This window comes from Gymnoscopelus microlampas (genome assembly GCF_963454915.1).
Source record: "Gymnoscopelus microlampas genome assembly, chromosome: 19".
NCBI lineage: Eukaryota > Metazoa > Chordata > Actinopteri > Myctophiformes > Myctophidae > Gymnoscopelus > Gymnoscopelus microlampas.
Window position 1 is genome coordinate 38449858 of NC_139956.1, and position 25718 is coordinate 38475575.

The 25718-nt window shown below is 42.7% G+C and overlaps 1 protein-coding gene across 1 annotated transcript in view; it reads left to right on the plus strand.

The window, feature by feature from the left end:
- Positions 1-2128: 2128 nt before the first annotated feature.
- LOC311034508 (E3 ubiquitin-protein ligase TRIM39-like) overlaps positions 2129-25718 on the plus strand; it is a gene marked incomplete at both ends in the record, with an annotated part of 153371 nt that continues 129781 nt past the window's right edge. The window contains 2 exons of the mRNA XM_084042387.1: positions 2129-2496; positions 3586-3778. Of these exons, the coding sequence (XP_083898513.1) occupies positions 2129-2496; positions 3586-3778 (561 nt within the window). The remainder of the gene's footprint in view (positions 2497-3585; positions 3779-25718) is intronic.

Consider the following 25718-nt stretch of genomic DNA (forward strand, 5'->3'; position numbering starts at 1 on the left):
GGTGCGTAGGAGGGCTAGGCTTCTACGCCCTCCTACGCACGTTTTTTGGCACATTTAATGGCATTTCTATCTCTGGGACCCCAATTTATATTGTAAAATCAATGTTAATTTAACTCTGAGAGTGTACAAATGGAACCAAATGGACCCGTAATTTGGTTCCATTCGTACACTCTCAGAGTTACAGACCCACAAGGGTCCATTTGGTTCCTAACTATCCATCATTTAGCTGGGGACCGCCTGGAACTCCCTCAAGGACCCTTGGGGGTCCCCGGACCCCACTTTGAGAATCAATGCTTTACATTGTGTAATGATTATTGTCATTAAGCATTATATTAGTGCATTATTATTTTTAGTGCTTATAATGGTAAGTATACAGTGCTAAAAGCAGATTATAAGGGGCTTCAAGTTCATAGAAAGTGTATAAGGGTAACTGACTACCAGACCCCTCTCTATAAAACAATGAATAGATTTGTTGCATGCTTTATGTAGCTGGGGTCAATAATCTACGTGATTAATATTGTATAAAATGTCTTTTAGGCCAGGGGTCTTCAACAGGGGGTCCGGGACCCCTAGGGGGTCCTCAGAGATACTGCAGGGGGGCCGCCAAATCTTTGTGTGACAGTGTCTTTTTATTTTTACATTCACCACTTGAACCCTCACATCCCTATTCTGGGGGGAACATTATTCAAAAATAGCAGATCTACAAGTTCACACCGTGTCTGCCACACGTTGTTAGCTTGTAGATCTGTCCAAGAGGTTTGGTGTACGGGGACAAAAGATTAGTTTAGTTTATTTTGATCCACATCAACATTTTCACAAAACATAACACACTGTAGATATATTTCATACTGTTTGATCGAAAAGGCATAGCCTGAAGCTCATAGCTTATTTATGCCTATCCTTCATACATTTCTCTGTACTTGAGCAGACCAAGTACAGAGCCAAAGGTCAAGTTTACGAAGTACTGAGGGTTTAATTTGTTTATAGTGTGAAAACACATTTAACTTGAATCCAATATGTAGTGGGGGTCCCTGCTTCAGACTGATTGATTCAGCTACTGGCTCTCTCAGAAAGGCTATAGATTAACCACTTGGTTTAAGTGGTTAATATTTGCAGGTTTTCATTTAACAGTCGCACAAACACTCAGCTGGGGGATACACGCCCGGTCTGACTTTTCCCCCTGGTGGTAATGGGCTTTATAATGGCATCGTTACCTTGGATCGTTACCTTGGATACTGTTTATGATGTATGTTGTGTCAGCAAAGTTCAAAGTTTGCAGGATCATCAAAGGCCGTAGCCATCCCAACCAACCACACACTGTTTCAGTGTTTGGCTTTAAGGCTTTTAAGTTGCTCATGGAAGATATGACACATAATCTAAATATACAAAGAAATCACATATTTAATAACTTTATTCTTTAAAAAGAAAACATTAATAGTGGAAATAGCCGATCTACATGCTCACCACGCGTCGCATCGCGACACGTTCGGAGCTTGTAGATCTGCTATTTCCACTATTTTTGATTAAAAAAATATATATACATATGCTTATTTTTCAACATGGAAACGATTATGATGATTATGACAAAATAATTGCGATTATCTCAAATAATTGCGATTAGACAATTATAACAGGCCTACTGGCAGTAGGCTGCTAAATAGTTAGTCCCCCCGGATAATCAGCTCTATGAATGATCAGACCAGGGAAAAAACAAATAAACACGGAAATTAAATAATCGTGATGTGATGCGTTGTGAGCTTGTAGATCAGTTATATTCACAATTGTTCAAATTAGGCCCATTATAAGTGATTAATTTTTGTAAATGTGGGTCCCGGAGAGACGTCACTCGAACCGAAAAGGTTTGCACACCAGCTATAGAGCTACGTAATCCCGGAAATACTGTATTTTGAGTATTCAAATATTTTCTAAATGACGTAGGCGTACTCCTGGTGAAAAAAAACATTATTATTTTGTTTCTGTGCATGGTGAGGGCTGTTCTATGTGACTATGCACAGTATTTTTTTTATTATATATATATATATATATATATATATATATATTTCCAAATGATGAATTGATAATTCCAAGCCAGTTGACCAATTTCTATCATATTATTTCTTGTGAAGACATGTCCTCCCCCAGCATCCCTCTGTCCGAGGAGCAGTTCCTGTGTTTGCTCTGTCTGGAGGTGTTCTCTGATCCGGTCTCCGTCCCCTGCGGACACAGCTTCTGCTCGACCTGCATCAGAAGACACTGGAATGGCGGCAGCGTTCGCGCTTGTCCCCGATGCAAGTGTGCCTTCCCAGGAGAGCCAGAGCTTTGCCCGAACACCTTCGCCAAAGAGATGGCCGAGCTGATCCGAGCGAGGAGGCAGAAGGACGGGAGACCCGGGGACTTGCTTTGTGACGTGTGCATCGGGACGAAGGCCAAGGCCCTGCGGTCCTGCCTGGTGTGTCTCACCTCCTACTGCGAGGCCCACCTGGAGCCACATCTAAGGTACAGACCTCCCGGTTTTGGCCGTGATTGGCCAGCTTTCGAACTGGGTGCCCTGATATCTATTAAACACTAAAATGTAGGAATGTAACGATATACATGTAACGATATATTGTAAATTGATTAAAATCGATTCAAACTGGTTACAATTTAAATCATGATTAAATCGCAATTCGAATTGTGATGCAAACAGCAGAGGGCGGGTAAAAAAAAGAGAAGAAAATACAGGATCTTTGTAAGAGAAATGATAGAAAAAGAGTTTTCAGTCATTTGCTACTGTATTGAAAAGAGGATAAGAGAAGAAAATTAAAAGAGAAAGAAAATACTGGATAATGTGTAAGAGAAATAATAGAAAAACATTATATCATTTTGTGTTCTAAAAAAGCGTTTTGAAAAATCTTGAAAAATCGTATCATGAACCTAGTATCGTGATTGGAATTGTATCATGAGTTGAGTGAATCGTTACATGCCTACGTAAAATGTCTTGTCCACTAACATATTGTCCCGGGTTTTCACCATCCTTAAAATAATTATACTTGTTTTGAGAGCTTAATGCTTATCATGTTATGTTCTGTTGAAAGGTGCAGTCACTACGTACAAGGTGTGCTATAATAATTGTCCTCCATGCTGATGAAAATGCCAGGAGAAAATAGAAATTGCCAAAAATTGCACAAATAGTGAAAACAACAACATCACAACAAGCTCACAACTTGTGGACAGTTCAGAAACCTGTCTACCATTGACATCAACAATGTGGAATCCAAGTTAATAGAAACTACAGGCTTTCTATTCCTGGAAAGTTAGCATGCTATAATGAAAGCCATTGTTCTCACGTTAATAAAAATCTAAATAAAAAAATGAAATATTGAAGAAGAAAAAAACCTTCCTAACGATGATGTCACTGGTAGACGGGTTTCTGAAGTGTCTACAGCTCTCCTATGAGACACAGACTACACACAGAGTACAAAAAAAGGACATACTTTTATCGGGAGCATTAGTGAGGATCTATTATATGAAGATAGGTTGAAAAAAGTCGTCCTTTAAGGGTCCCAGTTTAAGTGTTTAAAAAGATTATGGTCACCCTAACCTCAGGGTCGCCACCTTGAAGATCCACAAGCTGATCGAGCCCGTGGTGAACCTGGAAGAGCGGATGTGCAAGAAGCACCAGAGGCTCCTGGAGCTGTTCTGCAGGAGCGACCAGAGGTGTGTGTGTGTGCTGTGCACCGAGAGCGACCACCGTTGTCACGACACAGTCCCCGCCGAGAGGGAGAGCACAGAGAGGAAGGTGAGGTTGCTTCTCTTCTCATGTTCTATCGTACCTTCCTCATTACAGTGAACCACCATAAGTGGCAAGGTGGTATGAACACCTCCAGTCTGCTGATTATGTGCCAAAAATTGCAATCAGAAATGATTACATTTCTGCTTTTCTAATCATTGTCGTAAAGATGCATTCCCACCACAAGATACAATATCTTTCTAGTCGCTTGAATCGCTTCAATTTTAGACTAGGCAGAACTTCAGAAAGTGTGCTTATTTAAAGTGCTGAAGGTTTTCTAGGGGTATTAAGGGGTGCTGAATCCAAATATGCTGTATGTCCAGCTCAAAATGGACTATTTAAAGATGGCGGCCACCACTATGCTGAAATGCATTTAAAATATATATATTTTTGACTAAACAAGGTAGAAACTTGATTGAATTTTATATATATAGCAACAGAATTTTTCAGAATTTAGAAGTTGCTTTTAGAATCGGCCTCAGGTCTAAATGTTTTTCATTCAGATACTAAGATAGATACAGATACAGATACTGCTTCACAATGTCAAATACTTCAGGAGTGTGGCAGGGATAGGCCTCACCTTTGCTTGTTGCAAAAGTATTTTTTATGGAGCTTTTTAACAGCAAGAGTGGAAGGTAGGGGTGTCACAGTGTATCGTTCCGCAATATTAAAATTTGATGATGTGTATCGTCGTGACGTCATACCGTATCGCAATATTTTTTTTTTCTTCCAAAAATGATTTGTTTTTGTTTTTTGGGCTATTGAAAGTTACCAGAGTTCTTACTGTATGGTGTGTGTGGTATGAAATGTGAGCTTGTCATAATCACAGTAATCCTTAATCATATTCCATCATATTCAAGGGCTTTTGGAGAGAAATGAGACAGACTCCATTCACTTTCAGTTTGGAGCACTGCAGAGGGGTGGTGTGTCTGTGTCCGGCTAATGCTCGTTGACGCTCGTTAATATACTGCACTGTCAAATAATAATGTAAGATAGCATCAAAGCCAAAGATTTTTTACAAACGACCCGCTCTGGCTTAAAGATATTTTTTTCAAGCTGTTGTTAATAACTAGGTTACACTCTGGGCCATAATGATCAGTTTACTTTGTGCCATTGTTGTGTTCCAAAGCCCAGAGTGACAAAGACGTGTAACTTGTCCAAAACTGTGTTTACCACTACATGGCGCTGTTCCGCAACCTATGAGCCACCATTTCAGGCTCAGTCAGAGAGAGATCCAGGAGAACTCGTGATCACAAGATCTACTGCTCCATCCACGCCTTGGTTAGCGTATGTGGGGAAACGGCTGTATCTTGAGTTTTCCCCTGCATTTTTGACGAGACATGCTATTCTAGGTCTATAACAAGCGAACGAGGGGTCGCGGTGACTTTTTTTTCCTTTTTGCGGAAGCACAGTGAAAGCCTCCTTTTTTAGCAACTTTTGGGGGATCAGTCATACTGGATATAAATACTCTGTGAATATTTTAAAAGTTAAGAAAAATGAAAAATCGCTGCCACTATTGCTTTGTGTTTGGTGGCATAATCTTGGTGGATAATGTAGTGAAGAGCATATTGGATGTGCATAGAGACAGTTTTTGCCTAACAATAGAGATATTTTGCATGTTAGAGATGCAAACGGATACATTCTAATCAGTACTCTATTTATTTATTTATTTTATTTATTTATTTATCAGGGACAGTGCATATTAATCAACATGTTTTTTCACATTTACGTGGGTAAATGAGCCAGAGTTAGCCATAATTGGCTAATTTTCATCTGTAGTCCCTGAGCAGACTGTTAAAAAATGGTAGTATAGTTATCCATACAAAAACAAACATCATCATCAACAATACAAGACAAGACATAGTGCAGAAGACAAAACAAATGCAGTATAATATGAGAAGAGACAGCAGTGATTAGTTGAGCAGATGATTACCCATTATTACAAATTTGGTTAGCTTTATGCCATCTCTTAAGGTTGAATTTGAAGGTCAGATAGTTGGTGGTCTCTCTTACTTCGGTAGGGAGACTATTCCAGTGATGGGAGGTTCTAACAGAGAAGACTGTTTCACCAAACACACTCTGTCTGAATGGTACCTCACAGTCCCCTCTGGTAGTTGCAATTGTCGTTCTGTCAACACTTTCTCTTCGCTCTATGAACTGTTTTAGACAGTTAAAACCTTAAAAATGAGACAAGCATCTGCGAAATGTTTAAAGCTATCAAAATTAAATAAATTATACTTTAAGGCAATGGTGGTAACGGTTGGGTTTTTTATCAAGTGTGGCCCGTACAGGGATCGAAGGGAACCACAAAGGGATTCGAAGCCTCAATCTCCTGATTTGTAGTCAGGCACCTTATCCATTGGGCCACGCGGTCACCACATGGAGCTATTGTATTATTTCTGTAAGAAAGGTAGTTGGCTGAAATGTCCATCAGGCATTATGGCTCTGTGTTTGGTGGCATAATCTTGCTGGATAGTGAAGAGCATATTGGATGTGCATAGAGACAGTTTTTGCCTAACAAAGGAGAGATTTTGCATGTTAGAGATGCACATGGATACATTCTAATCAGTACTCTATGGCCCGTACGGGTATCGAACCTGCGACCTTGGCATTATTAGCACCATGCTCTGACCAGCTGAGCTAACAAGCCTGCTTTTTCAATGATTTGTTGCAACTAACTGTTTGCAAAGTGGCTCAGAGGGTTTCAGCATGCAGTCTGAGTGTTTTCTTGATTTTGGCAAATTCAAAGCATCCAGTGCATTCCCGTTTGGTCGAGGCCCAAGGTCAGCTTTGAAGTATATTATAGTAAAAGAGCTCAAGACCCTCCATTTTAGTTGACACAACTAAAAGAGGCAGTATTAACTTGGCCAAATCAAACACTGTGATGCAGTTTTGACTGGACAAAGACTGAAATCAGTCACAGCCATGAAGATCAATGAATTTGAAAGTCAGGTTTGACGGAGAGCCAAGCAGTTAGTTCTACAGATAGCAAGTTACGATTAATTGCAGTTAACTTTGACAGTTACACGGTAGGCCAACCACGAAGGGACTCGATTGCTCAATCTTCTGATTCGAAGTCAGACGCCTTATCCATTAGGCCACGTGGTCCTTGTGTCTCTATGATGTATTCTCTCTGTCAGAATGTTAGTGGGATGAAAAGTCCATCAGGGATTACAGCTTTGTGTTTGGCGGCATAATGTTGCTGGATAATGCAGTGAAGAGCATTTGGGTCAGAGCCGTGAAAAACACTCAGTTTTTACTGGACAAAGACTGAAATGTGTCACAGCCATGAGGATCAATCAGTTGCCTGAATCTGAAACTCAGGTTTAACGGAAAGCCAACCAGTTACTTCTACAAGTACCAAGTTGTGTTCATTTTAGGTAACTTTGACAGTTACACGGAAGGACAACCACGAAGGGATTCGAACCCTCAATCTCCTGATTCGTAGTCAGGCGCCTTATCCATTGGGCCACGTGGTCGTTATATGGAGCTCTTGTATTATTCCTGTAAGACAGGTAGTTGGCTGAAATGTCCATCAGGCATTATGGCTCTGTTTGGTGGCATAATCTTGCTGGATAGTGAAGAGCATATTGGATGTGCATAGAGACGGTTTTTGCCTAACAAAAGAGAGATTTTGCATGTTAGAGATGCACACGGATACATTCTAATCAGTACTCTATGGCCCGTACGGGGATCGAACCCGCGACCTTGGCGTTATTAGCACCACGCTCTGACCAGCTGAGCTAACAGGCCTGCTTTTTCAATGATTTGTTGCAACTAACTGTTTGCAAAGTGGCTCAGAGGGTTTCAGCATGCAGTCTGAGTGTTTTCTTGATTTTGGCAAATTCAAAGCATCCAGTGCATTCCCGTTTGGTCGAGGCCCAAGGTCAGCTTTGAAGCATATTATAGTAAAAGAGCTCAAGACCCTCCATTTTAGTTGACACAACTAAAAGAGACAGTATTAACTTGGCCAAATCAAACACTGTGATGCAGTTTTGACTGGACAAAGACTGAAATCAGTCACAGCCATGAAGATCAATGAATTTGAAAGTCAGGTTTGACGGAGAGCCAAGCAGTTAGTTCTACAGATAGCAAGTTACGATTAATTGCAGTTAACTTTGACAGTTACACGGTAGGCCAACCACGAAGGGACTCGATTGCTCAATCTTCTGATTCGAAGTCAGACGCCTTATCCATTAGGCCACGTGGTCCTTGTGTCTCTATGATGTATTCTCTCTGTCAGAATGTTAGTGGGATGAAAAGTCCATCAGGGATTACAGCTTTGTGTTTGGCGGCATAATGTTGCTGGATAATGCAGTGAAGAGCATTTGGGTCAGAGCCGTGAAAAACACTCAGTTTTTACTGGACAAAGACTGAAATGTGTCACAGCCATGAGGATCAATCAGTTGCCTGAATCTGAAACTCAGGTTTAACGGAAAGCCAACCAGTTACTTCTACAAGTACCAAGTTGTGTTCATTTTAGGTAACTTTGACAGTTACACGGAAGGACAACCACGAAGGGATTCGAACCCTCAATCTCCTGATTCGTAGTCAGGCGCCTTATCCATTGGGCCACGTGGTCGTTATATGGAGCTCTTGTATTATTCCTGTAAGACAGGTAGTTGGCTGAAATGTCCATCAGGCATTATGGCTCTGTGTTTGGTGGCATAATCTTGCTGGATAGTGAAGAGCATATTGGATGTGCATAGAGACGGTTTTTGCCTAACAAAAGAGAGATTTTGCATGTTAGAGATGCACACGGATACATTCTAATCAGTACTCTATGGCCCGTACGGGGATCGAACCCGCGACCTTGGCGTTATTAGCACCACGCTCTGACCAGCTGAGCTAACAGGCCTGCTTTTTCAATGATTTGTTGCAACTAACTGTTTGCAAAGTGGCTCAGAGGGTTTCAGCATGCAGTCTGAGTGTTTTCTTGATTTTGGCAAATTCAAAGCATCCAGTGCATTCCCGTTTGGTTGAGGCCCAAGGTCAGCTTTGAAGCATATTATAGTAAAAGAGCTCAAGACCCTCCATTTTAGTTGACACAACTAAAAGAGACAGTATTAACTTGGCCAAATCAAACACTGTGATGCAGTTTTGACTGGACAAAGACTGAAATCAGTCACAGCCATGAAGATCAATGAATTTGAAAGTCAGGTTTGACGGAGAGCCAAGCAGTTAGTTCTACAGATAGCAAGTTACGATTAATTGTCTCCGCCAGGCCGAAGGCATGGCGAGAGAGTATGTTTTACCCTCCGTCCGTCCGTCCGTGTGTGTGTCCGTCCGTGTGTGTGTGTGTCCCTCTTGTCTGTGTGTTACCAGCTAATCTCCGGCACCGTTGGCCCGGTCGCTCCGAAACTGTGCACACACACTCCCTGGATGCCAATTCAGAACCTCTGCCCCAATGTTTTCACATGGGCCTGTTATAGCGCCACCAGGAGGCTGATTTGTGCAAAACCCATTTTTTTTACATTACTCCTACAGATTTTATCCAAACGTCATGCAAATCGGTAGACAGTATCTCTATAGTCATGTGATCAACATGGATCTGTCCGATTTCCCATATTCCATCCTCATTGTCTATGGTTGGCTTCCAAAGTTTGCAGGATTGGTCCGTTTTGAACAAAAAGCCTCAAACTATGCACGCAGCTTGCGATTTCCGTGAAATGTCACACGCACGTTCCCACTAGGCCGAGGAAGAAATGCCACCCTTTTCATATTGGCCTGTTACAGCGCCACCAGCAGGTCTAATTTAGCAAAACAATTTTTTGGAACAAAATGCCTCAAATCATGAATGCAGTGTCTGATTGCCGTGAAAGACCTGAGAATAAATGGCACCCTTTTCACATTGGCCTATTATAGCGCCACCAGGAGGCCACAATAACGTACCTGACCTGGCGGAGACCTGTGCTCCGAGGAGCACTTTTTCTAGTTGCAGTTAACTTTGACAGTTACACGGTAGGCCAACCACGGAGGGACTCGAACCCTCAATCTTCTGATTCGAAGTCAGACGCCTTATCCATTAGGCCACGTGGTCCTTGTATCTCTATGATGTGTTCTCTCTGTCAGAATGTTAGTGGGAGGAAAAGTCCATCAGGGCTTACAGCTGTGTGTTTGGCGGCATAATGTTGCTGGAGAATGCAGTGAAGAGCATATGGGTCAGAGCCGTGAAAAACACTCAGTTTTTACTGGACAAAGACTGAAATCTGTCACAGCCATGAGGATCAATCAGTTGCCTGAATCTGAAACTCAGGTGTAACGGAAAGCCAACCAGTTACTTCTACAAGTACCAAGCTGTGTTCATTTCAGGTAACTCTGACAGTTACACGGAAGGACAACCACGAAGGGATTCAAACCCTCAATCTCCTGATTCGTAGTCAGACGCCTTATCCATTGGGCCACGCGGTCGTTATATGGAGCCTTTGTATTATTTCTGTAAGACAGGTAGTTGGCTGAAATGTCCATCAGGCATTATGGCTCTGTGTTTGGTGGCATAATCTTGCTGGATAGTGAAGAGCATATTGGATGTGCATAGAGACAGTTTTTGCCTAACAAAGAAGAGATTTGGCATGTTAGAGATGCACACACTCAGTATACTAACAATCTTTAATATAAATGTACTCCAAACATGTCTATTTGTATATAAAACTAAATACCAATACACCCACCTCCCAAATCATTTTAAATTGTATTTCCAGCCAAATTCCAGCTTTCACCCATATCCCACTAGGCAAGCAAACCAACTGCATGTCCCACTATGTACCACCAATAGGGGGCAGTTCGCCATCAAGTACAAAGGAGTTTCATTATGGAACGCCCATTTCAGTTTGGTGGCTACCACATCCTCCCTACCTACCTATAAAAGAAGCCTAATAAGTAAGTTAAATACCCAAATGGAAAACTAGACTAGTTACCAAATAATTTAATCCTTATTCACATGATATGTAATAGCATAATTGTTTTGCTTTGTTCAATACTTTTTGTTGTTTTGTTTTGTTTTTGTTCTGTCTCTTCTGCTCAGTCTTGTACTTTTATTTTTATTTTTATCAATGTACTATACCCTTTATCATAGGTATATACTTTTATATTTTCTTTTATTTTATTTTTTTCTCTTTCTTTTTTTTTCTGTCTTTGATTTTAATATTAAATAACCCTCATTATATGTAATGTAAACGGTGAGGTTCTTACATAAGCCCCCCAGGGTTTCTTACCTCACCGGCACAACAACTATCATGTAATGTTTCCCTCGGAAATAACTAACATGTCCTGTAAATGTATACAAAAATGTTGTGCAAATAAATCAAATCAAATCAAATCAAATCACACGGATACATTCTAATCAGTCCTCTATGGCCCGTACGGGGATCGAACCCGCGACCTTGGCTTTATTAGCACCACGCTCTGACCAGCTGAGCTAACAGGCCTGCTTTTTCAATGATTTGTTGCAACTAACTGTTTGCAAAGTGGCTCAGAGGGTTTCAGCATGCAGTCTGAGTGTTTTCTTGATTTTGGCAAATTCAAAGCATCCAGTGCATTCCCGTTTGGTCGAGACCCAAGGTCAGCTTTGAAGTATATTATAGTAAAAGAGCTCAAGACCCTCCATTTTAGTTGACGCAACTAAAAGAGGCAGTATTAACTTGGCCAAATCAAAAACTGTGATGCAGTTTTGACTGGACAAAGACTGAAATCAGTCACAGCCATGAAGATCAATGAATTTGAAAGTCAGGTTTGACGGAGAGCCAAGCAGTTAGTTCTACAGATAGCAAGTTACGATTAATTGCAGTTAACTTTGACAGTTACACGGTAGGCCAACCACGAAGGGACTCGAACCCTCAATCTTCTGATTCGAAGTCAGACGCCTTATCCATTAGGATTAGGCCACGTGGTCCTTGTATCTCTATGATGTGTTCTCTCTGTCAGAATGTTAGTGGGAGGAAAAGTCCATCAGGGCTTACAGCTGTGTGTTTGGCGGCATAATGTTGCTGGAGAATGCAGTGAAGAGCATATGGGTCAGAGCCGTGAAAAACACTCAGTTTTTACTGGACAAAGACTGAAATCTGTCAGAGCCATGAGGATCAATCAGTTGCCTGAATCTGAAACTCAGGTGTAACGGAAAGCCAACCAGTTACTTCTACAAGTACCAAGCTGTGTTCATTTCAGGTAACTTTGACAGTTACACGGAAGGACAACCACGAAGGGATTCGAAACCTCAATCTCCTGATTCGCAGTCAGGCGCCTTATCCATTGGGCCACGCGGTCGTTATATGGAGCTTTTGTATTTTTTCTGTAAGACAGGTAGTTGGCTGAAATGTCCATCAGGCATTATGGCTCTGTGTTTGGTGGCATAATCTTGCTGGATAGTGAAGAGCATATTGGATGTGCATAGAGACAGTTTTTGCCTAACAAAGAAGAGATTTTGCATATTAGAGATGCACACGGATACATTCTAATCAGTCCTCCATGGCCCGTACGGGGATCGAACCCGCGACCTTGGCGTTATTAGCACCACGCTCTGACCAGCTGAGCTAACAGGCCTGCTTTTTCAATGATTTGTTGCAACTAACTGTTTGCAAAGTGGCTCAGAGGGTTTCAGCATGCAGTCTGAGTGTTTTCTTGATTTTGGCAAATTCAAAGCATCCAGTGCATTCCCGTTTGGTTGAGGCCCAAGGTCAGCTTTGAAGTATATTATAGTAAAAGAGCTCAAGACCCTCCATTTTAGTTGACACAACTAAAAGAGGCAGTATTAACTTGGCCAAATCAAACACTGTGATGCAGTTTTGACTGGACAAAGACTGAAATCAGTCACAGCCATGAAGATCAATGAATTTGAAAGTCAGGTTTGACGGAGAGCCAAGCAGTTAGTTCTACAGATAGCAAGTTAAGATTAATTGCAGTTAACTTTAACAGTTACACGGTAGGCCAACCACGAAGGGACTCGAACCCTCAATCTTCTGATTCGAAGTCAGACGCCTTATCCATTAGGCCACGTGGTCCTTGTATCTCTATGATGTGTTCTCTCTGTCAGAATGTTAGTGGGAGGAAAAGTCCATCAGGGCTTACAGCTGTGTGTTTGGCGGCATAATGTTGCTGGAGAATGCAGTGAAGAGCATATGGGTCAGAGCCGTGAAAAACACTCAGTTTTTACTGGACAAAGACTGAAATCTGTCACAGCCATGAGGATCAATCAGTTGCCTGAATCTGAAACTCAGGTTTAACGGAAAGCCAACCAGTTACTTCTACAAGTACCAAGCTGTGTTCATTTCAGGTAACTTTGACAGTTACACGGAAGGACAACCACGAAGGGATTCAAACCCTCAATCTCCTGATTCGTGGTCAGGCGCCTTATCCATTGGGCCACGCGGTCGTTATATGGAGCTTTTGTATTATTTCTGTAAGACAGGTAGTTGGCTGAAATGTCCATCAGGCATTATGGCTCTGTGTTTGGTGGCATAATCTTGCTGGATAGTGAAGATCATATTGGATGTGCATAGAGACAGTTTTTGCCTAACAAAGAAGAGATTTTGCATGTTAGAGATGCACACGGATACATTCTAATCAGTCCTCTATGGCCCGTACGGGGATCGAACCCTCGACCTTGGCGTTATTAGCACCACGCTCTGACCAGCTGAGCTAACAGGCCTGCTTTTTCAATGATCTGTTGCAACTAACTGTTTGCAAAGTGGCTCAGAGGGTTTCAGCATGCAGTCTGAGTGTTTTCTTGATTTTGGCAAATTCAAAGCATCCAGTGCATTCCCGTTTGGTTGAGGCCCAAGGTCAGCTTTGAAGTATATTATAGTAAAAGAGCTCAAGACCCTCCATTTTAGTTGACACAACTAAAAGAGGCAGTATTAACTTGGCCAAATCAAACACTGTGATGCAGTTTTGACTGGACAAAGACTGAAATCAGTCACAGCCATGAAGATCAATGAATTTGAAAGTCAGGTTTGACGGAGAGCCAAGCAGTTAGTTCTACAGATAGCAAGTTACGATTAATTGCAGTTAACTTTAACAGTTACACGGTAGGCCAACCACGAAGGGACTCGAACCCTCAATCTTCTGATTCGAAGTCAGACGCCTTATCCATTAGGCCACGTGGTCCTTGTATCTCTATGATGTGTTCTCTTTGTCAGAATGTTAGTGGGAGGAAAAGTCCATCAGGGCTTACAGCTGTGTGTTTGGCGGCATAATGTTGCTGGAGAATGCAGTGAAGAGCATATGGGTCAGAGCCGTGAAAAACACTCAGTTTTTACTGGACAAAGACTGAAATCTGTCACAGCCATGAGGATCAATCAGTTGCCTGAATCTGAAACTCAGGTGTAACGGAAAGCCAACCAGTTACTTCTACAAGTACCAAGCTGTGTTCATTTCAGGTAACTTTGACAGTTACACGGAAGGACAACCACGAAGGGATTCAAACCCTCAATCTCCTGATTCGTAGTCAGGCGCCTTATCCATTGGGCCACGCGGTCGTTATTTGGAGCTTTTGTATTATTTCTGTAAGACAGGTAGTTGGCTGAAATGTCCATCAGGCATTATGGCTCTGTGTTTGGTGGCATAATCTTGCTGGATAGTGAAGAGCATATTGGATGTGCATAGAGACAGTTTTTGCCTAACAAAGAAGAGATTTTGCATGTTAGAGATGCACACGGATACATTCTAATCAGTCCTCTATGGCCCGTACGGGGATCGAACCCTCGACCTTGGCGTTATTAGCACCACGCTCTGACCAGCTGAGCTAACAGGCCTGCTTTTTCAATGATCTGTTGCAACTAACTGTTTGCAAAGTGGCTCAGAGGGTTTCAGCATGCAGTCTGAGTGTTTTCTTGATTTTGGCAAATTCAAAGCATCCAGTGCATTCCCGTTTGGTTGAGGCCCAAGGTCAGCTTTGAAGTATATTATAGTAAAAGAGCTCAAGACCCTCCATTTTAGTTGACACAACTAAAAGAGGCAGTATTAACTTGGCCAAATCAAACACTGTGATGCAGTTTTGACTGGACAAAGACTGAAATCAGTCACAGCCATGAAGACCAATGAATTTGAAAGTCAGGTTTGACGGAGAGCCAAGCAGTTAGTTCTACAGATAGCAAGTTACGATTAATTGCAGTTAACTTTAACAGTTACACGGTAGGTCAACCACGAAGGGACTCGAACCCTCAATCTTCTGATTCGAAGTCAGACGCCTTATCCATTAGGCCACGTGGTCCTTGTATCTCTATGATGTGTTCTCTCTGTCAGAATGTTAGTGGGAGGAAAAGTCCATCAGGGCTTACAGCTGTGTGTTTGGCGGCATAATGTTGCTGGAGAATGCAGTGAAGAGCATATGGGTCAGAGCCGCGAAAAACACTCAGTTTTTACTGGACAAAGACTGAAATCTGTCACAGCCATGAGGATCAATCAGTTGCCTGAATCTGAAACTCAGGTGTAACGGAAAGCCAACCAGTTACTTCTACAAGTACCAAGCTGTGTTCATTTCAGGTAACTTTGACAGTTACACGGAAGGACAACCACGAAGGGATTCGAACCCTCAATCTCCTGATTCGTAGTCAGGCGCCTTATCCATTGGGCCACGCGGTCGTTATATGGAGCTTTTGTATTATTTCTGTAAGACAGGTAGTTGGCTGAAATGTCCATCAGGCATTATGGCTCTGTGTTTGGTGGCATAATCTTGCTGGATAGTGAAGAGCATATTGGATGTGCATAGAGACAGTTTTTGCCTAACAAAAGAGAGATTTCGCATGTTAGAGATGCACACGGATACATTCTAATCAGTCCTCTATGGCCCGTACGGGGATCAAACCCGCGACCTTGGCGTTATTAGCACCACGCTCTGACCAGCTGAGCTAACAGGCCTGCTTTTTCAATGATTTGTTGCAACTAACTGTTTGCAAAGTGGCTCAGAGGGTTTCAGCATGCAGTCTGAGTGTTTTCTTGATTTTGGCAAATTCAAAGCATCCAGTGCATTCCCGTTTGGTCGAGACCCAAGGTCAGCTTTGAAGTATATTATAGTAAAAGAGCTCAAGACCCTCCATTTTAGTTGACACAACTAAAAGAGGCAGTATTAACTTGGCCAAATCAAACACTGTGATGCAGTTTTGACTGGACAAAGACTGAAATCAGTCACAGCCATGAAGATCAATGAATTTGAAAGTCAGGTTTGACGGAGAGCCAAGCAGTTAGTTCTACAGATAGCAAGTTAAGATTAATTGCAGTTAACTTTAACAGTTACACGGTAGGCCAACCACGAAGGGACTCGAACCCTCAATCTTCTGATTCGAAGTCAGACGCCTTATCCATTAGGCCACGTGGTCCTTGTATCTCTATGATGTGTTCTCTCTGTCAGAATGTTAGTGGGAGGAAAAGTCCATCAGGGCTTACAGCTGTGTGTTTGGCGGCATAATGTTGCTGGAGAATGCAGTGAAGAGCATATGGGTCAGAGCCGTGAAAAACACTCAGTTTTTACTGGACAAAGACTGAAATCTGTCACAGCCATGAGGATCAATCAGTTGCCTGAATCTGAAACTCAGGTGTAACGGAAAGCCAACCAGTTACTTCTACAAGTACCAAGCTGTGTTCATTTCAGGTAACTTTGACAGTTACACGGAAGGACAACCACGAAGGGATTCAAACCCTCAATCTCCTGATTCGTAGTCAGGCGCCTTATCCATTGGGCCACGCGGTCGTTATATGGAGCTTTTGTATTATTTCTGTAAGACAGGTAGTTGGCTGAAATGTCCATCAGGCATTATGGCTCTGTGTTTGGTGGCATAATCTTGCTGGATAGTGAAGAGCATATTGGATGTGCATAGAGACAGTTTTTGCCTAACAAAGAAGAGATTTTGCATGTTAGAGATGCACACGGATACATTCTAATCAGTCCTCTATGGCCCGTACGGGGATCGAACCCTCGACCTTGGCGTTATTAGCACCACGCTCTGACCAGCTGAGCTAACAGGCCTGCTTTTTCAATGATTTGTTGCAACTAACTGTTTGCAAAGTGGCTCAGAGGGTTTCAGCATGCAGTCTGAGTGTTTTCTTGATTTTGGCAAATTCAAAGCATCCAGTGCATTCCCGTTTGGTTGAGGCCCAAGGTCAGCTTTGAAGTATATTATAGTAAAAGAGCTCAAGACCCTCCATTTTAGTTGACACAACTAAAAGAGGCAGTATTAACTTGGCCAAATCAAACACTGTGATGCAGTTTTGACTGGACAAAGACTGAAATCAGTCACAGCCATGAAGATCAATGAATTTGAAAGTCAGGTTTGACGGAGAGCCAAGCAGTTAGTTCTACAGATAGCAAGTTACGATTAATTGCAGTTAACTTTAACAGTTACACGGTAGGCCAACCACGAAGGGACTCGAACCACTCAATCTTCTGATTCGAAGTCAGACGCCTTATCCATTAGGCCACGTGGTCCTTGTATCTCTATGATGTGTTCTCTCTGTCAGAATGTTATTGGGAGGAAAAGTCCATCAGGGCTTACAGCTGTGTGTTTGGCGGCATAATGTTGCTGGAGAATGCAGTGAAGAGCATATGGGTCAGAGCCGTGAAAAACACTCAGTTTTTACTGGACAAAGACTGAAATCTGTCACAGCCATGAGGATCAATCAGTTGCCTGAATCTGAAACTCAGGTGTAACGGAAAGCCAACCAGTTACTTCTACAAGTACCAAGCTGTGTTCATTTCAGGTAACTTTGACAGTTACACGGAAGGACAACCACGAAGGGATTCGAACCCTCAATCTCCTGATTCGTAGTCAGGCGCCTTATCCATTGGGCCACGCGGTCGTTATATGGAGCTTTTGTATTATTTCTGTAAGACAGGTAGTTGGCTGAAATGTCCATCAGGCATTATGGCTCTGTGTTTGGTGGCATAATCTTGCTGTATAGTGAAGAGCATATTGGATGTGCATAGAGACAGTTTTTGCCTAACAAAGAAGAGATTTCGCATGTTAGAGATGCACACGGATACATTCTAATCAGTCCTCTATGGCCCGTACGGGGATCAAACCCGCGACCTTGGCGTTATTAGCACCACGCTCTGACCAGCTGAGCTAACAGGCCTGCTTTTTCAATGATTTGTTGCAACTAACTGTTTGCAAAGTGGCTCAGAGGGTTTCAGCATGCAGTCTGAGTGTTTTCTTGATTTTGGCAAATTCAAAGCATCCAGTGCATTCCCGTTTGGTCGAGACCCAAGGTCAGCTTTGAAGTATATTATAGTAAAAGAGCTCAAGACCCTCCATTTTAGTTGACACAACTAAAAGAGGCAGTATTAACTTGGCCAAATCAAACACTGTGATGCAGTTTTGACTGGACAAAGACTGAAATCAGTCACAGCCATGAAGATCAATGCATTTGAAAGTCAGGTTTGACGGAGAGCCAAGCATTTAATTCTACAGATAGTAAGTTACGATTAATTGCAGTTAACTTTGACAGTTACACGGTAGGCCAACCACGAAGGGACTCGAACCCTCAATCTTCTGATTCGAAGTCAGACGCTAGAGCCATATGAAATCCGTTTTATTTTTTTCCCAATTCCGTTTTATTTTTTCCCAAATTCTGTTTTTTCCATTTTAATATTTCTGAATTCTGTATTTTGCTTTTTATGCTCATTTTTACCATAAAAAAAAGTGTCTGGTAAGTGGAAATGAATAAATGTTCAAGATATAACAGTCCATACATGGCCCTTGTTGTGTTATACGCAAAAATGTTCCCAAAATAATTCGGTGACTTCGGTCTGAGCATGCGCAAAATGGCGTCGCGCATGTATTATTGTTTCTATCGTCTTTCTAAGACTATTTCTACGTGGATTTTACTGTTTATAAAGTAGGATGTGGCCATGCAAAATGGTGGTGTCCCGTGGATTTGTAAAAATTCGCGGTAAAAAAAAATATTTTACCGCGATTTTTTTTTTTTTTCCAAATTCTGCAATATTCCGTGTTTTATTCCAATTCCATTTTTATTGGTCATTTCCGCGATTCCGTCCGCGATTCCGTTAACACGGATTTCATATGGCTCTATCAGACGCCTTATCCACTAGGCCACGTGGTCCTTGTATCTCTATGATGTGTTCTCTCTGTCAGAATGTTAGTGGGAGGAAAAGTCCATCAGGGCTTACAGCTGTGTGTTTGGCGGCATAATGTTGCTGGAGAATGCAGTGAAGAGCATATGGGTCAGAGCCGTGAAAAACACTCAGTTTTTACTGGACAAAGACTGAAATCTGTCACAGCCATGAGGATCAATCAGTTGCCTGAATCTGAAACTCAGGTGTAACAGAAAGCCAACCAGTTACTTCTACAAGTACCAAGCTGTGTTCATTTCAGGTAACTCTGACAGTTACACGGAAGGACAACCACGAAGGGATTCGAACCCTCAATCTCCTGATTCGTAGTCAGGCGCCTTATCCATTGGGCCACGCGGTCGTTATATGGAGCTTTTGTATTATTTCTGTAAGACAGGTAGTTGGCTGAAATGTCCATCAGGCATTATGGCTCTGTGTTTGGTGGCATAATCTTGCTGGATAGTGAAGAGCATATTGGATGTGCATAGAGACAGTTTTTGCCTAACAAAGAAGAGATTTTGCATGTTAGAGATGCACACGGATACATTCTAATCAGTCCTCTATGGCCCGTACGGGGATCGAACCCGCGACCTTGGCGTTATTAGCACCACGCTCTGACCAGCTGAGCTAACAGGCCTGCTTTTTCAATGATTTGTTGCAACTAACTGTTTGCAAAGTGGCTCAGAGGGTTTCAGCATGCAGTCTGAGTGTTTTCTTGATTTTGGCAAATTCAAAGCATCCAGTGCATTCCCGTTTGGTCGAGACCCAAGGTCAGCTTTGAAGTATATTATAGTAAAAGAGCTCAAGACCCTCCATTTTAGTTGACACAACTAAAAGAGGCAGTATTAACTTGGCCAAATCAAACCCTGTGATGCAGTTTTGACTGGACAAAGACTGAAATCAGTCACAGCCATGAAGATCAATGAATTTGAAAGTCAGGTTTGACGGAGAGCCAAGCAGTTAGTTCTACAGATAGCAAGTTACGATTAATTGCAGTTAACTTTGACAGTTACACGGTAGGCCAACCACGAAGGGACTCGAGCCCTCAATCTTCTGATTCGAAGTCAGACGCCTTATCCATTAGGCCACGTGGTCCTTGTATCTCTATGATGTGTTCTCTCTGTCAGAATGTTAGTGGGAGGAAAAGTCCATCAGGGCTTACAGCTGTGTGTTTGGCGGCATAATGTTGCTGGAGAATGCAGTGAAGAGCATATGGGTCAGAGCCGTGAAAAACACTCAGTTTTTACTGGACAAAGACTGAAATCTGTCACAGCCATGAGGATCAATCAGTTGCCTGAATCTGAAACTCAGGTGTAACGGAAAGCCAACCAGTTACTTCTACAAGTACCAAGCTGTGTTCATTTCAGGTAACTTTGACAGTTACACGGAAGGACAACCACGAAGGGATTCGAACCCTCAATCTCCTGATTCGTAGTCAGGCGCCTTATCCATTGGGCCACGCGGTCGTTATATGGAGCTTTTGTATTTTTTCTGTAAGACAGGTAGTTGGCTGAAATGTCCATCAGGCATTATGGCTCTGTGTTTGGTGGCATAATCTTGCTGGATAGTGAAGAGCATATTGGATGTGCATAGAGACAGTTTTTGCCTAACAAAGAAGAGATTTTGCATGTTAGAGATGCACACGGATACATTCTAATCAGTCCTCTATGGCCCGTACGGGGATCGAACCCGCGACCTTGGCGTTATTAGCACCACGCTCTGACCAGCTGAGCTAACAGGCCTGCTTTTTCAATGATTTGTTGCAACTAACTGTTTGCAAAGTGGCTCAGAGGGTTTCAGCATGCAGTCTGAGTGTTTTCTTGATTTTGGCAAATTCAAAGCATCCAGTGCATTCCCGTTTGGTCGAGGCCCAAGGTCAGCTTTGAAGTATATTATAGTAAAAGAGCTCAAGACCCTCCATTTTAGTTGACACAACTAAAAGAGGCAGTATTAACTTGGCCAAATCAAACACTGTGATGCAGTTTTGACTGGACGAAGACTGAAATCAGTCACAGCCATGAAGATCAATGAATTTGAAAGTCAGGTTTGACAGAGAGCCAAGCAGTTAGTTCTACAGATAGCAAGTTACGATTAATTGCAGTTAACTTTGACAGTTACACGGTAGGCCAACCACGAAGGGACTCGAGCCCTCAATCTTCTGATTCGAAGTCAGACGCCTTATCCATTAGGCCACGTGGTCCTTGTATCTCTATGATGTGTTCTCTCTGTCAGAATGTTAGTGGGAGGAAAAGTCCATCAGGGCTTACAGCTGTGTGTTTGGCGGCATAATGTTGCTGGAGAATGCAGTGAAGAGCATATGGGTCAGAGCCGTGAAAAACACTCAGTTTTTACTGGACAAAGACTGAAATCTGTCACAGCCATGAGGATCAATCAGTTGCCTGAATCTGAAACTCAGGTGTAACGGAAAGCCAACCAGTTACTTCTACAAGTACCAAGCTGTGTTCATTTCAGGTAACTTTGACAGTTACACGGAAGGACAACCACGAAGGGATTCGAACCCTCAATCTCCTGATTCGTAGTCAGGCGCCTTATCCATTGGGCCACGCGGTCGTTATATGGAGCTTTTGTATTTTTTCTGTAAGACAGGTAGTTGGCTGAAATGTCCATCAGGCATTATGGCTCTGTGTTTGGTGGCATAATCTTGCTGGATAGTGAAGAGCATATTGGATGTGCATAGAGACAGTTTTTGCCTAACAAAGAAGAGATTTTGCATGTTAGAGATGCACACGGATACATTCTAATCAGTCCTCTATGGCCCGTACGGGGATCGAACCCTCGACCTTGGCGTTATTAGCACCACGCTCTGACCAGCTGAGCTAACAGGCCTGCTTTTTCAATGATTTGTTGCAACTAACTGTTTGCAAAGTGGCTCAGAGGGTTTCAGCATGCAGTCTGAGTGTTTTCTTGATTTTGGCAAATTCAAAGCATCCAGTGCATTCCCGTTTGGTTGAGGCCCAAGGTCAGCTTTGAAGTATATTATAGTAAAAGAGCTCAAGACCCTCCATTTTAGTTGACACAACTAAAAGAGGCAGTATTAACTTGGCCAAATCAAACACTGTGATGCAGTTTTGACTGGACAAAGACTGAAATCAGTCACAGCCATGAAGATCAATGAATTTGAAAGTCAGGTTTGACGGAGAGCCAAGCAGTTAGTTCTACAGATAGCAAGTTACGATTAATTGCAGTTAACTTTAACAGTTACACGGTAGGCCAACCACGAAGGGACTCGAACCACTCAATCTTCTGATTCGAAGTCAGACGCCTTATCCATTAGGCCACGTGGTCCTTGTATCTCTATGATGTGTTCTCTCTGTCAGAATGTTATTGGGAGGAAAAGTCCATCAGGGCTTACAGCTGTGTGTTTGGCGGCATAATGTTGCTGGAGAATGCAGTGAAGAGCATATGGGTCAGAGCCGTGAAAAACACTCAGTTTTTACTGGACAAAGACTGAAATCTGTCACAGCCATGAGGATCAATCAGTTGCCTGAATCTGAAACTCAGGTGTAACGGAAAGCCAACCAGTTACTTCTACAAGTACCAAGCTGTGTTCATTTCAGGTAACTTTGACAGTTACACGGAAGGACAACCACGAAGGGATTCGAACCCTCAATCTCCTGATTCGTAGTCAGGCGCCTTATCCATTGGGCCACGCGGTCGTTATATGGAGCTTTTGTATTATTTCTGTAAGACAGGTAGTTGGCTGAAATGTCCATCAGGCATTATGGCTCTGTGTTTGGTGGCATAATCTTGCTGTATAGTGAAGAGCATATTGGATGTGCATAGAGACAGTTTTTGCCTAACAAAGAAGAGATTTCGCATGTTAGAGATGCACACGGATACATTCTAATCAGTCCTCTATGGCCCGTACGGGGATCAAACCCGCGACCTTGGCGTTATTAGCACCACGCTCTGACCAGCTGAGCTAACAGGCCTGCTTTTTCAATGATTTGTTGCAACTAACTGTTTGCAAAGTGGCTCAGAGGGTTTCAGCATGCAGTCTGAGTGTTTTCTTGATTTTGGCAAATTCAAAGCATCCAGTGCATTCCCGTTTGGTCGAGACCCAAGGTCAGCTTTGAAGTATATTATAGTAAAAGAGCTCAAGACCCTCCATTTTAGTTGACACAACTAAAAGAGGCAGTATTAACTTGGCCAAATCAAACACTGTGATGCAGTTTTGACTGGACAAAGACTGAAATCAGTCACAGCCATGAAGATCAATGCATTTGAAAGTCAGGTTTGACGGAGAGCCAAGCATTTAATTCTACAGATAGTAAGTTACGATTAATTGCAGTTAACTTTGACAGTTACACGGTAGGCCAACCACGAAGGGACTCGAACCCTCAATCTTCTGATTCGAAGTCAGACGCCTTATCCACTAGGCCACGTGGTCCTTGTATCTCTATGATGTGTTCTCTCTGTCAGAATGTTAGTGGGAGGAAAAGTCCATCAGGGCTTACAGCTGTGTGTTTGGCGGCATAATGTTGCTGGAGAATGCAGTGAAGAGCATATGGGTCAGAGCCGTGAAAAACACTCAGTTTTTACTGGACAAAGACTGAAATCTGTCACAGCCATGAGGATCAATCAGTTGCCTGAATCTGAAACTCAGGTGTAACAGAAAGCCAACCAGTTACTTCTACAAGTACCAAGCTGTGTTCATTTCAGGTAACTCTGACAGTTACACGGAAGGACAACCACGAAGGGATTCGAACCCTCAATCTCCTGATTCGTAGTCAGGCGCCTTATCCATTGGGCCACGCGGTCGTTATATGGAGCTTTTGTATTATTTCTGTAAGACAGGTAGTTGGCTGAAATGTCCATCAGGCATTATGGCTCTGTGTTTGGTGGCATAATCTTGCTGGATAGTGAAGAGCATATTGGATGTGCATAGAGACAGTTTTTGCCTTACAAAGAAGAGATTTTGCATGTTAGAGATGCACACGGATACATTCTAATCAGTCCTCTATGGCCCGTACGGGGATCGAACCCGCGACCTTGGCGTTATTAGCACCACGCTCTGACCAGCTGAGCTAACAGGCCTGCTTTTTCAATGATTTGTTGCAACTAACTGTTTGCAAAGTGGCTCAGAGGGTTTCAGCATGCAGTCTGAGTGTTTTCTTGATTTTGGCAAATTCAAAGCATCCAGTGCATTCCCGTTTGGTCGAGACCCAAGGTCAGCTTTGAAGTATATTATAGTAAAAGAGCTCAAGACCCTCCATTTTAGTTGACACAACTAAAAGAGGCAGTATTAACTTGGCCAAATCAAACCCTGTGATGCAGTTTTGACTGGACAAAGACTGAAATCAGTCACAGCCATGAAGATCAATGAATTTGAAAGTCAGGTTTGACGGAGAGCCAAGCAGTTAGTTCTACAGATAGCAAGTTACGATTAATTGCAGTTAACTTTGACAGTTACACGGTAGGCCAACCACGAAGGGACTCGAGCCCTCAATCTTCTGATTCGAAGTCAGACGCCTTATCCATTAGGCCACGTGGTCCTTGTATCTCTATGATGTGTTCTCTCTGTCAGAATGTTAGTGGGAGGAAAAGTCCATCAGGGCTTACAGCTGTGTGTTTGGCGGCATAATGTTGCTGGAGAATGCAGTGAAGAGCATATGGGTCAGAGCCGTGAAAAACACTCAGTTTTTACTGGACAAAGACTGAAATCTGTCACAGCCATGAGGATCAATCAGTTGCCTGAATCTGAAACTCAGGTGTAACGGAAAGCCAACCAGTTACTTCTACAAGTACCAAGCTGTGTTCATTTCAGGTAACTTTGACAGTTACACGGAAGGACAACCACGAAGGGATTCGAACCCTCAATCTCCTGATTCGTAGTCAGGCGCCTTATCCATTGGGCCACGCGGTCGTTATATGGAGCTTTTGTATTTTTTCTGTAAGACAGGTAGTTGGCTGAAATGTCCATCAGGCATTATGGCTCTGTGTTTGGTGGCATAATCTTGCTGGATAGTGAAGAGCATATTGGATGTGCATAGAGACAGTTTTTGCCTAACAAAGAAGAGATTTTGCATGTTAGAGATGCACACGGATACATTCTAATCAGTCCTCTATGGCCCGTACGGGGATCGAACCCGCGACCTTGGCGTTATTAGCACCACGCTCTGACCAGCTGAGCTAACAGGCCTGCTTTTTCAATGATTTGTTGCAACTAACTGTTTGCAAAGTGGCTCAGAGGGTTTCAGCATGCAGTCTGAGTGTTTTCTTGATTTTGGCAAATTCAAAGCATCCAGTGCATTCCCGTTTGGTCGAGGCCCAAGGTCAGCTTTGAAGTATATTATAGTAAAAGAGCTCAAGACCCTCCATTTTAGTTGACACAACTAAAAGAGGCAGTATTAACTTGGCCAAATCAAACACTGTGATGCAGTTTTGACTGGACGAAGACTGAAATCAGTCACAGCCATGAAGATCAATGAATTTGAAAGTCAGGTTTGACAGAGAGCCAAGCAGTTAGTTCTACAGATAGCAAGTTACGATTAATTGCAGTTAACTTTGACAGTTACACGGTAGGCCAACCACGAAGGGACTCGAGCCCTCAATCTTCTGATTCGAAGTCAGACGCCTTATCCATTAGGCCACGTGGTCCTTGTATCTCTATGATGTGTTCTCTCTGTCAGAATGTTAGTGGGAGGAAAAGTCCATCAGGGCTTACAGCTGTGTGTTTGGCGGCATAATGTTGCTGGAGAATGCAGTGAAGAGCATATGGGTCAGAGCCGTGAAAAACACTCAGTTTTTACTGGACAAAGACTGAAATCTGTCACAGCCATGAGGATCAATCAGTTGCCTGAATCTGAAACTCAGGTGTAACGGAAAGCCAACCAGTTACTTCTACAAGTACCAAGCTGTGTTCAT